Source organism: Triplophysa rosa, linkage group LG15 (assembly GCF_024868665.1).
Source record: "Triplophysa rosa linkage group LG15, Trosa_1v2, whole genome shotgun sequence".
Taxonomy (NCBI): domain Eukaryota; kingdom Metazoa; phylum Chordata; class Actinopteri; order Cypriniformes; family Nemacheilidae; genus Triplophysa; species Triplophysa rosa.
In genome coordinates, this window is record NC_079904.1 from 20,839,248 (window position 1) to 20,853,907 (window position 14,660).

The window sequence follows — 14,660 nt, forward strand, 5'->3', positions numbered from 1 at the left end:
GTCTTCTTTTGTGTTCTGCGGAAGAAAGAAAGCCATACATATTTTTAATGACATGAGGGTGAATAAATAACCCTGCTGGAAAAAAAACAAAAAACAATAGAAACACAGAGATTCTAAAGGTTTTTATTAAAATATCATTATGAACAATTAGCTTTTTCCATTAAAACCATTACAAAAGTCCTTTTGTAGTGTGTTTAGGCATTATTTCAACATCCCACCAATAGTATACTCCATATATCAGAAAACACCATTATAGTTTCCATTAAAACCCAATCCAAATCTCATTAAATCCATTACATCTTCTATTGTGTTTTGGACAGGGCTCTATTATTGTTTTATTTTCAGCAGGGAAAATACTTTTGGGGGGGTTAACAATGTAAACGCCCTTTAACATTAGTGAATAAAGAGTTTTCAGATGATACTTTTATGGATTTGTTTATACAGCTCAAGGTTAAGGATTTCTGTTTAAGAGTCAGACTACACTAGGGACATACAGAAATGTTGTGTCACTTTCCCTTTTTGTCAATAAATTCTTCTGCATCATGAACTAATATGAGTCATTTTATTGACATTAACTAACATTAACAAGACTTAATTCATGCTGAAAAACCATATTGTTCATTTTTAGTACATGTTAGTTACCGCATTGTTAACAAATAGCACCTTATTGTAGTGTTGCAATGATTACTTTATCTTTACTGTTGTTATGGCTACAGGCTTAACTTCAGACTAGTATCACACCTTCCATTGTATTGGACACCTGCATAAGTATATCTGGACCATCTTTTATGCATTTATGGACATGACAAACATGGACAAATGACAAAGAAAAGGTCACAAAACCGTTTTGTGTCCATACAATAGAAGACGATGGGGACCAGCGTTTTTTGGTTACCAACATTTTTCAAAACATCTTTTGTGTTTTCCAGAAGAAAGAAAATCACACCGGTTTAAAAGGACAACAGTGTCATGAACGCTGGGGGAAATATGGACAGAGGACCCAAGTGCAGACAGCGGGTAAGGGGTTAACAAACAGACTCTAATTATAAATACAAAACATGAAACAAAAACCCACGGAGACCGGAGAGAGTATGGCAAGCCGAAAGGGCCAAAATTACCTCCCTCCAAATGAAACATGGGGTTCCGTCGTGGTTCTGCCTCGTCATGCCATGTCTTTCTTGGTCTTGTGGCAGCACCATGACAAACAAAGTGAGTAAATGATTTCCTGTAATTTCATATTGAAAACACCTCTCGGCAACCATAAGTACCCCACCAAAAAATTAATTTACTTAAAAATGCAGATCCCTCTTTCTAAACAGCCAATAATCCCCCCATTTTTTATCGCTTACCACAGGCTGGCTGTCATATCTCAGGGTCATAGGGCAGGAAAACACGTGGGCAGACGTAGCCTCTCATTTTAAAGAGTATAACATGAGCAGTGTGTAATGTTGCCGTGTTTGAAAGTAAGCAGTCTGCCAAGTTGTAAATCCGAAGGTGAATGAATAACAAAGTTATTGGCTTGGAAATAAGGGAGTCGACTCTGAATTACGCAAACGAGTCGTCCCTAGTCCGATTCGCGAACTGCCGCAGATTTACGTCACTACATATAGTCCCCGCCTACGTTTTGCTAGGACTGCCCGCGAAAACTTCACTCTTCTCCCCCAAATCGAGGTCCTGAGCCTCATTCGCGGTAGACCAATCACAGCAGACTAGACCACCTGACCAATCACATCAGACTAGGCTAGCGGAAAGGAGGGGATTAGACAGATGAATCGCGGAACAAATTATTTGAGAGTCAGTCAAGAAGTAAGGTAAGAATAACTGCCTATTATTACGAAATAATAGTGTTTTTACACCTTCTATATATATATATAAACTTGTTGTTGGACACTCCATAAACCAAAGTAGGACCTTAAAAATCCCTAGTTATGTACTCTTTAAAATAAAGATTTACAATGTAAGACAACATAGTTCAAGTGCCTTTGGAATATTAAACATGAAGTACACATCAACATACTGATCAGTACAAAATAAAAAAAATCCTAGAAATCCAGAGTCTAGAACACGTCCTGTGTGCAGTGTTTAATGGTACAGATAACTCCACTTCGGGGCCGCAGAGTTCCTGTGTCTTTAATGTCAAAAGACTGTCCAGCAACCAGACTGAACTCAAACCTCTGAAGCAGTTTGGCGAGCACAACTTTCGCCTCCATCTGAAACACAACCGATGACCATTACACAGATCTGAAAGTTGGCAAATTACGTCACTGAGAACAAAGTTCAATTTTGTGATTATGTTTTATCACCTGTGAGAAGCCCTGCCCCAGACAAGAACGCGGTCCAAGAGCAAATGGGTAGTAGCAGTAATAAGGCCTTATAAAAAAAAGGAGACAAAATGAGATAAACAGTAGTTGACTAAACAGTGCTCACAGCAGATGATTTCAGATGCCAAATGGCAAAGAACATAGTGGATCTTGTTGGTGATAATGACTTACTTTGGGGCATTCACATCAAATCTCTCTGGATCAAACTTCAGCGGATCTTTGAAAAACTTTTCCAATCTTCCGGAGACATAAGAACTGAACTGTTTGAAAAGCAGTAGTTAACAATTTTGAAGATCAAAGCCACATTTACATATATTTAATTCCCCAAACTTGCCAGTGTGGCACATATTGATAAAACTTAGTTACTCAAACTGAGGACACTTACTCTATGTGGAGAATACTCACAATAGCAGCACATCCTCCTGGCACTTTCAGTCCATTTATAATGATGTCATCAGGCAGCCAGCGAGATGTTCCTGGAGCAGTGGGGTACAGACGCAGCGTTTCCTTCAACACCTGCAAGGAGTCAATAAGACCATGAGCATTCAACAGTCTTCTCGACTGATCATCAAGTGTTTACTAAGTACTGTAGATGTCAATAGACCGACCTGAGACAGATAACTGAGTTTTCCCAGGTCTTCATATACAATTTCACGTTTCATCCCGAGCACTTCATCCACTTCTGCTTTAGCTCTGGGAAATAAAAGAAATGCAACTGTTATAACACGGCAATAACAGACTGGTGGATTACACATTAATTTTACATGAAAAATGAATGTGTGTTTTACCGTTTATATATCTCAGGGTGTCGTCCTAATTCCATGATTGCAAACGAGAGCTGATTGGCTGTTGTCTCTTGCCCTGCAGAGAAAGTCAAGCATTGGTTGTAACTGCTGCAATTTATGTACACAAAACACACAACATGGTAACTCACCCGCTATAAAGAAAGTGACAAAATTGTCCAGCATCAGCTCGTGGTCTTCTAAGTTGTTTGCTTTTTCCTCCTCTTCAGCAAAAACAAAAATTGTCAGATGTTGACTTTAAAGGCATTTAAAGTCTCAGCCAATCAAGACGTGCATACCTGCTGTCTTGAGAATTTGAGTGAGAATATCTTTGGGGACGTCTTCACCATTTTCCACTGCTGTCTTCCTGTTTTGTATCCATTTCTCTCCTGTTGCACGCAAGAGTTCAGCTGCATCTTTAATTTGTTGTACCGTCTTCCAGTTCTTGGGGTTAAGCTTAAGTTTTACAGATGTAAAGACTGTAATAACTGTAATAATAGATGACATACTGTATGTGTCTTGAGAATAAAAAATATCCAACCTTGAAAAAAGGGTCTCTGAGATAATATACCATGCCTTTTAAACACAGCTCTATAGCAGTCTGGAAGGGGGAGTCAGTATTCTTTAACAAGTTTAAATCAACACCAAAAGCCACCTGTGGATAAAAACACACTTTAAAAATACTAAACCCAACAAGAACTGATACAGTAGAAAAACACTAAAATACAGAGGAAATGAACTATTTATTTATTTTTAATGGTCTGATTCAACTCAAACAGGAGTTAAATGAAAGGAGTGTGAAACCTTGGCAATGACGTCAAGTGTGACACAGTTGACCATATCGTGCATCACGACAGGTGTATTCGTGTCTGCCGTTTCCTCCAGTTCGTTCATGAGGCGTTCTGACATCTCATTAAACGTCCCCATAAGGCCTCGCAGGTATCTGATGAATAAAGTATCATCAATTTTCAGCCTTTCAGTGTCTTTACTGTACATGTTGTGTATTTGACTCACGAGCTGCTAAAGGCTGGATCCATAATGCGCCGCTGCCTGTACCAGACGTCATGATCTGTAGCCGTCACAAGTCCGTTTCCCAGGAACCTGAGAAGATTGGAATGGTGTGCCTTGAGTCACATGGAAACCTTAAAGGAATTCCTTTCATGCTAAAAATAACCATATTGTTCTGTCAATTGTGTAGGAACCCAAGAATAACACATCATCAAGCCACTGTACAATACGCTTCATTTCACAATTTCACAACTAGAGAACCCTCCAAATACAATTTAAAATTCTGTTAGCCGTAATAGGGTCATCCCTAGACATATAGGACAAAAGTGAACAAAGCCAAGGAATGGCATGTTAGTAATTTATTACACTTTGATTGAAGGTACAGTGAAATACTCACCTTTTTCCAAACAAGTTAAAGAGGCGTTTGTAGACGAAAGGATCTTTGGGGTACTTAGGTGACATCAATACTGTCTAACATAAGCAGAAAGAGATTTGATTTGCTTTTTTGCTACTAATTATAAATCTAATTGATGTTAAAATGTTTACCTTAGTAGTCTCAGGGCAATAAATCATGACAACAACAAAATGCAAGCTGTTAAGTCTGTAGACAGGACCATATTTTTCTGCCCTTTAAAGCATGAACACAAGCACATTGTGAAGAACACATAGGCTACCAGTGTTTACCATGACCACCAATAAAACATCCCTGTATGTCTATCTATTTTACATTTAATTCAATGAAAGTCAGTATGTGTATGTCTGATAGAGAAATGAAAATAGAGAACTACACCGTTTTTTCATGCTTTTGTTTTACCGTGTAGGCTATATTAGACAAAGGTTAGTGTACTGTATTTGTGTAAAAAGGTATATTTTCCTATGCTTTGGCAATGTAAAGCCTTCACATTTTGCCAATAAAACTATTTCAATTTCAGGCTTAACAGATAATATCATCGATTAACAAGTGAAAAGTTTTCAGACCTTACCATTCCAAAAATAAGTCGTGTATGACGCCGTCCGATTTATTTATTTCTTTTATAAAAGTCGGCGTATGTCCCAGTAAAAAACTATAAAGAACAGTTTTCTCATTAGCGTATCTTATCTCTTACAACAAGCAACAAAGTTTTCATTGCATATGTTTTTTAATCGTATCATCCCATTGTGAATACATAACATTTCTTACTTGTCTCTTGGAGGTCCAGGTATATGATCATATTTCTGATGAACATGTCTAACATACAGACAATACGCAACAAATGCGATTAAAACAACACAGAGTACGTAAAACATAATATGTGAAAGCCATCCTGTGATCTCCTGAAGGACTGCCATCGTAGTGTAACGTTACGTCTTCGATTAGCACACTATAGCGAATACTATTCAGGCTTATGTCTGATATGTTACTGTAGATCTCTCGTATTTCCGGGTACCATTACATTGTTTTGAACTGGTTTGGACGACAGAGGGGAGTCTTCTTCCACTGACGCCAAGATTAAAACAATGTGTTATTTTTCTATGAAATATTTATGTTTTTACAGCACTATTTAACAGTGCTATGATGAGTTTAGCTCAGTTTAAATTATCTCAGTTGTTTTGGTGCATTTCTCGAATCATACTATACATTTGCAAATGTGCATTTGTCCTAAACAAGGTCATATGGCATAGGAGGGTATGCATGGACTTAACTTTCCCACGTGAACACGCCAGGACACGCTCCTTTGAGTGGTAAAACTAAAGGTCTTTTCACATACAGTCCGAAATTTTCGTATGCGTTTTTTGTATTTGGCTCTTGTTTGTACGGTGTCTCTGAATTGTTATAAAAGGCCACTTGCTTGACGGATTCGAAAAAACGCAGAAAATCGAACCCGGTCCGAATTTTTTTATGACGGACGAAAATATCGGAGGCATTTGTAAATGTGACTGACACAACGTGATGTCGTATTCATTTTTTAACGTGCGGAAATTTCGGACGCAAATTTCGGACTCAATGTGTAGCTAATGGGCTTTAGGCAAAATGGCTGCATTCAATAGGAGGAACAAAAACCGACTACCTTATGACTTACAAAGGAATCAGGTGTTCTTAGACACCCAAATGTTGCACGTTATTGCGTTTCCTGATATTGTAACCATTCATTTTGCCCAGTGTTATACTACTCAAGCAGGCAAGTGCCGGCGTGTTCACGTGGGAAAGTGACGACACGTGCATACCCTCTATTGTAAAGAGTATAGCTTCATCGTACGCGCGCGCCTGACCCCCAGTTAACTTCCTGTTTGTGTTTGGCTAGTGTCTTATAATATAACTATTTATATTTTATATCATTTATGTTAATATTAATTTAAATTATTATTTTACTGTATAATAATTGTATTAAACAAACGATTTGTTGATTTTTTTGTATTTTAATTTTATTAAATGAATTTAATTAATAATAAATGAAAGATTGTATTTGGTGTGTTATAAGTTGCTCATGCATGTATTAGACACATAAAATTGCAAAAATGTAAGTGTCACGAATCACGGAGGGAAGAACCCAAGTGCAGGCAGCGGGATCGAAGGGGTTAACGGAGAACAGCTTTATTTAAATGCAAAACTAAAAACCCACGATGGGGAAAAAGACTGGAACGTAATTAAATATAAACAGAAAACTAAAGACTTCCCACGATGGGGCAAAACCAGAAAAGAGAATAACTAGACTTATAAATCAAAAGATAAAGACAAGACTAAACTATGACAAGACATCCAAACAAGGCAAAACTCCAACACGGTAAATAACTATAACAAGACAGGGTAGCATGTAAACCAGACACGTACTTTAATGTGGTGATACCACAAAACACACACACCAGAGACAACGAACGAGCACAGGACAATGAAACATGAGAGCATTTATAGGGGAACAAACAAAGGAAGATAACGAGGGGCAGGTGAGAAACATAAGACAGGGCAGGGAAGTAATACAGAAAACGAGAGGGGCGGGGCCAATGACAAGACACTGGAGAGAACGCATATTATGTTAAGATAGACAATAATATGATTCTCTCCACATAAAACCTAAGGGCTCTGTCCCGATCCTGCCACATGACTAGAAATTCATAAACAAGAAGGTAGTACCGTGACAGTAAGTGTCGGAACAAAACATGCATTCTATCTAAAAGCGAATGCTCACCCAGACCTGCATGAAACACCTCGTGTAACCACACCCCCTCAAATCTACGTCAGTTAGTGGTATGAGTTGACTAAGACCGCCCAAATGTATACGCAAGTAATGTGGGCGTACCTGCCAGTAAAATTGCTTTGGAACCTGAACCAAATTTGTCCTATGATGTGAATGCAAAATGTAGCAAGCAAACTAATCATCACTTGTTCCGTTCTGATGCGCAAAATAAAGTTTATGATAAAGTAAGTTCACATTCATGTTTGTTAATAATGGCACTGCTATTGTTGACAGTAATTGCTACTTGTGTAATGCTGATGATGATTACGTGATAATGTTGATGTTTATTTGAACTTTTCTAGTGTGTTTGCCTCTGTTGCAGAGCATTAGCACGCTAGCATCGCTGCTCGTGCTGTTAACGTTTACAAAGTTTTTATTCGTTATTTAGCTTTCTATAATGCCTTAATCTGTCTGTATTAAATTTATATATTATATTTTTTGCCATAAAAAATTATATTTCCTTACTTTAACATTTACATTGCACTATGCAACTTGTTATTATGCAGATTGATGATCCTTCATATTTATATAACGTTAGTGAGACAACGTGCATATTGTTTATTATTGAGTGTGTATTTGTTAAGTGTTTGATCATATTTAGACTACATATTTCTGTTGTTTATTTGTTTCAGAAACTACCTACCTACATCACGTACACTACTATGTGAAATAGATGTATGACGGCTAAACAGGATGATGACTCCAACTCTCTGACCAGAGTACTGCAGCGGTCAATAATATAAACACCTTTTTCAGTGGGACAATCCGCCACAATAAAGATAAATCTCTCTTTTGCTATTTTATATGACAAATATAAATATCAATAATATAAAACAATGTAATATTAACAGTTTGTTTTCTAAATTTTGCTAAGTCACACTATAGGACACAATTTATTTGTCAACTACCCATTTCACAAAACAATAAGTACAAACAGCACAACATCTTGGATTATGTATAATTTATAATAATATAATTTACACACTGTGATTTTTTCTTTTTCCTAAACATTTTTCATCATTGGAAGCAGTAAATTAAAGAAAGCCTAGAAGTGGAGCTGCACCACAGGGCCCACTGAGCAAAGAGGTGGAGCTGCACCACCGCATAGCCTAGAGGTGGAGCTACACCACAGGGCTGCAACCATTCAGCAAAATATATCTCTGCATCAGAACATCGTAGAGACATGGGGCAAGCCTAGTTTCACATTTAGCTTGAAGTATCATCACTGGTGGCACCCCCATAGCAACCAAATTGTGTAACCAGCCAAACTTTTCAAGTAAATTCACTTAAAATTAAATCTTTCTCAGACCTTCACTAAAACATGGTAAACTGTGTGATTTTGAAAGTATGTTTATAGTCTATGTTTATAATAGAGAAACCTTTTTTCTTTATTTATCTTTTTTTAATTTAACTTTTCCTTTGACAAAATCTCGAAAGTGAATACAACCTTTGTACGATAAATCCATGTCTGGCCTGTGCTCAAAATTTAAAGGAGCAGTTCACCTAAAATTTAAAATATTGATATGAGAATGTTTACAATTTTTTAAAGAGATTTTACCTGTTTTTATGTAAAATGGCACAAATTTACAATTTACGCAATTTTACGTATTTTTGCGTTGCACCATTAAACATAAATATTTAACTAAACTAAATATACAAAAGGCTCCGATGAGGAGTAATAGGTGAAATAAAACAGCTGACTGACAGAACTAAACGAATAAGCTCTTGCTATATTCAGCGCACTTCAATGAAAATGCTGACATTTACAAACATTATATTTCATAAATGATATTTAATAGGAAAGAACATAATCTGAATAAATTATTTTGTTAGGGGCTCTAATGGTCTGTGCAATGGTCCTTGTTGTGCATGTCAAAATCAAATTTGACATTATACACTGACCAAAATTATAAATGCAACACTTTTGTTTTTGCCCTCATTTTTCATGAGCTGAACTCAAAATTCTAAGACTTTTTCTATGTACACTAAAAGGCCTATTTCTCTCAAATATTGTTCACAAATCTGTCTAAATTTGTGTTAATTCTGCAACACACTTGCTTCTGCACACTACACACCATTTCATACATAAGACACTTCGTTCATGAATGAAATCTCATGGGTACCATTGGGAAAACACATCTATTCAAAATACAAAACACATTGGGTGATTGAAAACACTTAGACACACACCTAAAAATACTTACTTACAAAACTGAACACCAATCAGCCATCCACAAATAGGCCTCAGTTGAGCCATTTTGAGAACTTTGCAAGCATGGAGGCAGGGAGAGCAAGAGGTAGAGGTAGAGGAAGAGGAAGACAAAGAGAAAGAGGAAGACAAAGAGAAAGAGGAGTAGGACGTGGTCGAAGAGGCTATGCACGGAACAATATTTCAGATGATATTAGAGCAACTTTGGTGGATCATGTGATAAATCATGGCCTGACAATGAGGGAAGCTGGGCAGAGAGTCCACCCACATCTAAGCCAGATCACAGTTGCATCCATCATAAGGACATTCAGACTGGAAAATAGGTATGTCTTCAACACTCTACTCCAGACTGTATCTACAGTATTTACAGTACTGTACCGTATCACATTACCGTATCACATGTACTGTATTGCAAGTTGGCTAGTGCTCCTTTTGTAACAAAAAAATGGTAGTTTTGTGAAACATACAGTACAGTGTAGTACATAGTACTGTACCATTGAGATGTTACAGTACTGTGTACAGTATACAGTACTGTAAAAAGAACCAAACCAATAACAATTTGTTGTTGCATTTTTCTACAGAATGACTAGAAGACCTTCTGGGGGTGGTCGGCAACGCCTGTTCACCCAACAGCAGGAACTTGCCATTGTGGAAATAGTCAGAGCCAACAATGCAATCCGTCTCCACCAGCTACAGCAACAAATACTTGCAGATAGGCAAGTATTCATCAACATCAATCGAGTAGGCATTACCACGATCAGACGTGTCTTGGTAAAGCACAATATCACAATGAAGCAATTGTACAGGGTCCCATTTGAGAGGAACAGTATCAGGGTCAAAGGACTTCGACAAGAATATGTACAGGTAAGTGTTGCAGTCCTTTACATTTACAATACAGTATTTATGTAATCCAGTACAGTAATAGCTGAATATGTACCACTGAATATGTACCACTGTCCAGCCGGCTGGAAGGCCGGCTGGACAGGGCTTGACGCCGGCTGGAATGCCGGCTGGACAGGGCTTGACACCGGCTGGAGGGCCGGCTGGACAGGGCTTGACGCCGGCTGGAAGGCCGGCTGATGTACCGGCTGGATCACCGGCTGCACCGGACTGGACGCCGGCTGGATCACCGGACTGGACGCCGGCTGGAACACCGGACTGGACGCCGGCTGGACCACCGGACTGGACGCCGGCTGGATCACCGGACTGGACACAGGACTGGACACCGGCTGCACCGGACTGGACGTCGGCTGGATCACCGGACTGGACGCCGGCTGCACCGGCTGGTTTGGAGTCCACGCTGCCCACCGCTGCCTCTTCTTCTTCCGCCGAGCCACCCGGCTGGTGGTCGGGTGATGGAAGGAGGTATAAGGCACGGCTGGCTCCGGCTGGGACTCCTCAGACGTGGAGCCCCAGGATGCTCGCCTCCCCCGCTTCCCGCCGAGGCTCGCTGATGGTGGAGAGGACGGTGTGGCAACGCCCACAACCCCGATCTTCAGGGGACGGCCCTCAGGGATCGCGACCAGCGGAGATGGGAAGGTGGGTTGAACTGAGACCCTGGACTCTGATCGATCCACGGCATACAGCCATATCGCATCAAAGTCCAGTGGTCTCAGTGACCTCATCTTCGCACGCGTGAGTGGCTCCCTGAGACCGGCATTGAAAAGCGTCACCAACTCCTCCTCACCGAACACCGTCTCCTCTGCGACTTCGAGGAACCGGCCCGCGTAGTCATCTACGTCTCCGGTTCCCTGGCGAATGCCGCAGAGGAGACGAGCCTGGCGGGAACGTATAGCGTCCATGCTGCCTGCTGGGTTCATTGGTGGCTCGTGGATTCTGTCACGGTAGGCGTGGTGAAGAACCCAAATGCAGGCAGGCAGTGGCAATGAAGGGGTTAACGGATTTATTACAACAAACAATAACAGAAACAAAACACCCACGAGGGGGTAACAAGGACACGACTAAGGTAAAAAACTGAAAACAAAACACTTCCCTCGGTGGGGCAAAAACAATAGGACAAAATAACTAAACTATGACACGACACAACGTCTAACAATAGGCAGGGAACAAGCACAGTAAAACATAATGCACAGAGAACACTCACTTCGATAGGACTGGGGCACGAACGGGCACGAACGGACACACATGCACGAACGGACACACATACACGATGTAGTACAATCCACGAGCACAAGACAAAGAAACAAGAGGGTATTTAAAGGGAAGACAAACAAGGGATAACGAACGAGGGCAGGTGTGGAACATAAGACACTCAGGGAAAGATAACAAGGAAACGAGAGGGTCGGGGCCAATGACGAAAAACTGGAGAGAACGTATATTATTGTCAAAAGGACAATAATATATTTCTCTCCACACATAACCAAAGGCTTTGTCATGACTCTGCTACAGGACCAAGAAAAACATGACTAAATGAAGCAGAGCCATGACAGCTTCAGTGCAGAAGGAAGCCCGTGAGCCACGAAGGTAAGTTTGCGAACAGATTCGGCTAATTTCCGCCTATTAGACAGCCTAGTCAGCTCATCATTTTTTTGTATTACATCACTTATAGTTCTTAAACCTTTAAAATAGAGTTTAGGAAGATGTATGTAACCACAGTTGTTAGCTTTGGTTAACGATGGAAGCCTTTTCTCTTGTCAAGAGGCTCAACGCGACCGCCGACTTTATTTGCGTGCAGATTAATTTCCGCCTATATTAGACAGCCTGTTTAACGTTTTATTTTTGTATTGCATCACTCATAGCTCTAACGTTTAAAATAGAGTTTAGGAAGATGTATGTAACCACAATCATAAGCTTTCATTAGCTTTTAAAGCCTCGTCTCTTGTCAAAAGGCTCAACGCGACCGCAGACTTTGATGAACACTGCTGGCAGCAGCGACGTCTGTGTCCGTACCATTCTTATCAATGACAGCTTAATCTCGTATCTCCCTGCTCCTAAATTATAAACCTTGTATCTCCGATTAAACATGGTTTTGGGGACATGTTGTGTTAATGTTGGTACACAACAGTATATGATAGCAATATAAGGTATAATACCAACTTTAACGATACAATGTTTAATACAGTTTTTTTCAACTGCTTACACACAAAATGTTTACTTGTCACACAATTTCTGAAACCTGACACTCAAACACCAGAACCACACACCAAATCGGCAAAACCATACACTAATTCTCGACCTTTGACTAAGTTTTCAGTTTCATAAAACACTTTTTGCAAAACACAACACACAATTCTCTACGTAACACACAAAAATCTTACAGGAAGTATATTGATTTCCTTTATCAAACACAACCAATCAAAATGCCACACTAATTCCTCAGTGCCTCACACTAACTCCTCACATGTGCAAACACACATTGCTTTACTTAACACCAACCAATCAGGAGGCCTATAAATAGGCCAAGAGTCAAGTTATAGGTTTTGAACAATGGATGCGAACAATGTAGACAGAGTAAGGGGAGTTGGAGGGAGAGCCAGAGGACGAGGCAGAGTTCGAATTAGAGGAGGACGAGTTGGGAGAGGAAGAGGAGGATGACAAGTGGTCTCGAATGAGATTAGGGCCACAGTCATTGATCATGTGATAAACCACAGTTTACTGTAACAAAGAGAGAGGCTGTACAGAGAGTCCAGCCCAATTTGAGTCGATTTACAATGGCAGGTATAATTCGAACCTTTAGAAATGAGAACAGGCATGTAACAATCTACTGTTATGTACACATGTTCTAATGCACACAAACAGTAGGCTATAATACACATACAGTGGGGCAAAAAAGTATTTAGTCAGCCACCAATTGTGCAAGTTCTCCCACTTAAAAAGATGAGAAAGGCCTGTAATTTTCATCATAGGTACACTTCAACTATGAGAGACAGAATGTCTGAATCACATTGTCTGATTTTTAAAGAATTTATTTGCAAATTATGGTGGAAAATAAGTATTTGGTCACCTACAAAAAAGCAAGATTTCTGGCTCTCACAGACCTGTAACTTCTTCTTTAAGAGGCTCCTCTGTCCTCCACTCGTTACATGTATTACAGTTTTTTACGATTGCTTAAGCACAATTTTGAAAACAGGGCCCGGTTTGTCAAAACACTACACACAATTAACACAACCCTACACTAAAGTAGCACAACACTTCAGATCATTTGCAAAATGGAACACTTTTGTCAAAACTATCCACAACTTTTTAAAAACAATATTTTGTTACCATACGAAACACACACATTTCATATGACTTTAATCTTTTTGAACCAGTTACACACTGCTGTTGCTAACCTAAAACACTTTTAGCAAGTCTCATTCTCAGTGATTAGAGTACTGTAAATGAAGTACACAGAGAAAGTGCAACTATACAATAGTTCACCAAACACTACACAAGACCAATGCTGCAGACTGAGGAAAATATCATAGATTTCTCTCCATATACCCAAATCAGTCAACATGGAGAATCACAACAAAACATGTCCCAGTTGTCATGCTACTACAGTAGTGTGCATAACACTGTTAGCTCAGCAAACAACAGACAAACATAAAATACTGTATCCAGTACAGGTTACAATTACAGTAAATAACAACAATAACAACCATAAAAAATAATCTGAAAAAAAACTGACAATATTGTACAGAAAATACTACAGTAAACATACTATACATTATCTCTTCGCCTAGCTGGATCTGGCCAGAGAATTTCATCAACATCACAAGCAATATCCTCATTAGCAAGACAACGCGGGAAGAATGGTCTTGAATGTCGAATCCATCCTTGCACAGCTGACAAAACAGTGAGGCGATTTGTCAATAGGAGGCGATGTAAAAAATATGGCATCCTCTGCACCTTTGGCCCAATTTCGTAAAAGTGTACTATTTTCTGCAAAAATACGGAACAGGTAAAAAAGGCTACAAATGCACATTTGTAAACTTGATAATCACAAATTTGAGGGTGTACACATGCTACAGTTTACTGGATACAGAATAGTGAAATTTCTCTCATATAAAGTGTGTACTGTGATTATACTGTCTATAATGTTTACTGTAAGTAGTATAAAGCGCAGTAGATGATTCTAGGATGCACACTTACCTGTGCTCCTATTGATATTATCCTGAGATTCTGG

At 39.4% G+C, this 14,660-nt stretch overlaps 1 protein-coding gene across 2 annotated transcripts; it reads right to left on the reverse strand.

Annotated features, from left to right (window-relative positions):
• Nucleotides 1-115: 115 nt before the first annotated feature.
• LOC130565740 (cholesterol 24-hydroxylase-like) lies at nt 116-5,508 on the reverse strand. 2 transcript variants are annotated; one of them, XM_057352772.1, is made up of 15 exons: nt 5,292-5,508; nt 5,095-5,175; nt 4,658-4,739; nt 4,509-4,582; nt 4,118-4,204; nt 3,908-4,046; nt 3,645-3,758; nt 3,403-3,559; nt 3,256-3,327; nt 3,110-3,182; nt 2,930-3,014; nt 2,727-2,837; nt 2,493-2,581; nt 2,304-2,370; nt 116-2,210 (listed from the first exon to the last, which is right to left on the reverse strand). In XM_057352772.1, the coding sequence occupies exons 1-15, from the start codon at nt 5,438-5,440 to the stop codon at nt 2,058-2,060; spliced, it is 1,533 nt and encodes a 510-aa protein (XP_057208755.1). In that variant the 5' UTR covers nt 5,441-5,508; the 3' UTR covers nt 116-2,057. The 2 variants fall into 2 exon arrangements, with proteins under 2 accessions (XP_057208755.1, XP_057208756.1); XM_057352773.1 differs by lacking the exon at nt 5,095-5,175.
• Between the last annotated feature and the right edge of the window lie 9,152 nt (nt 5,509-14,660).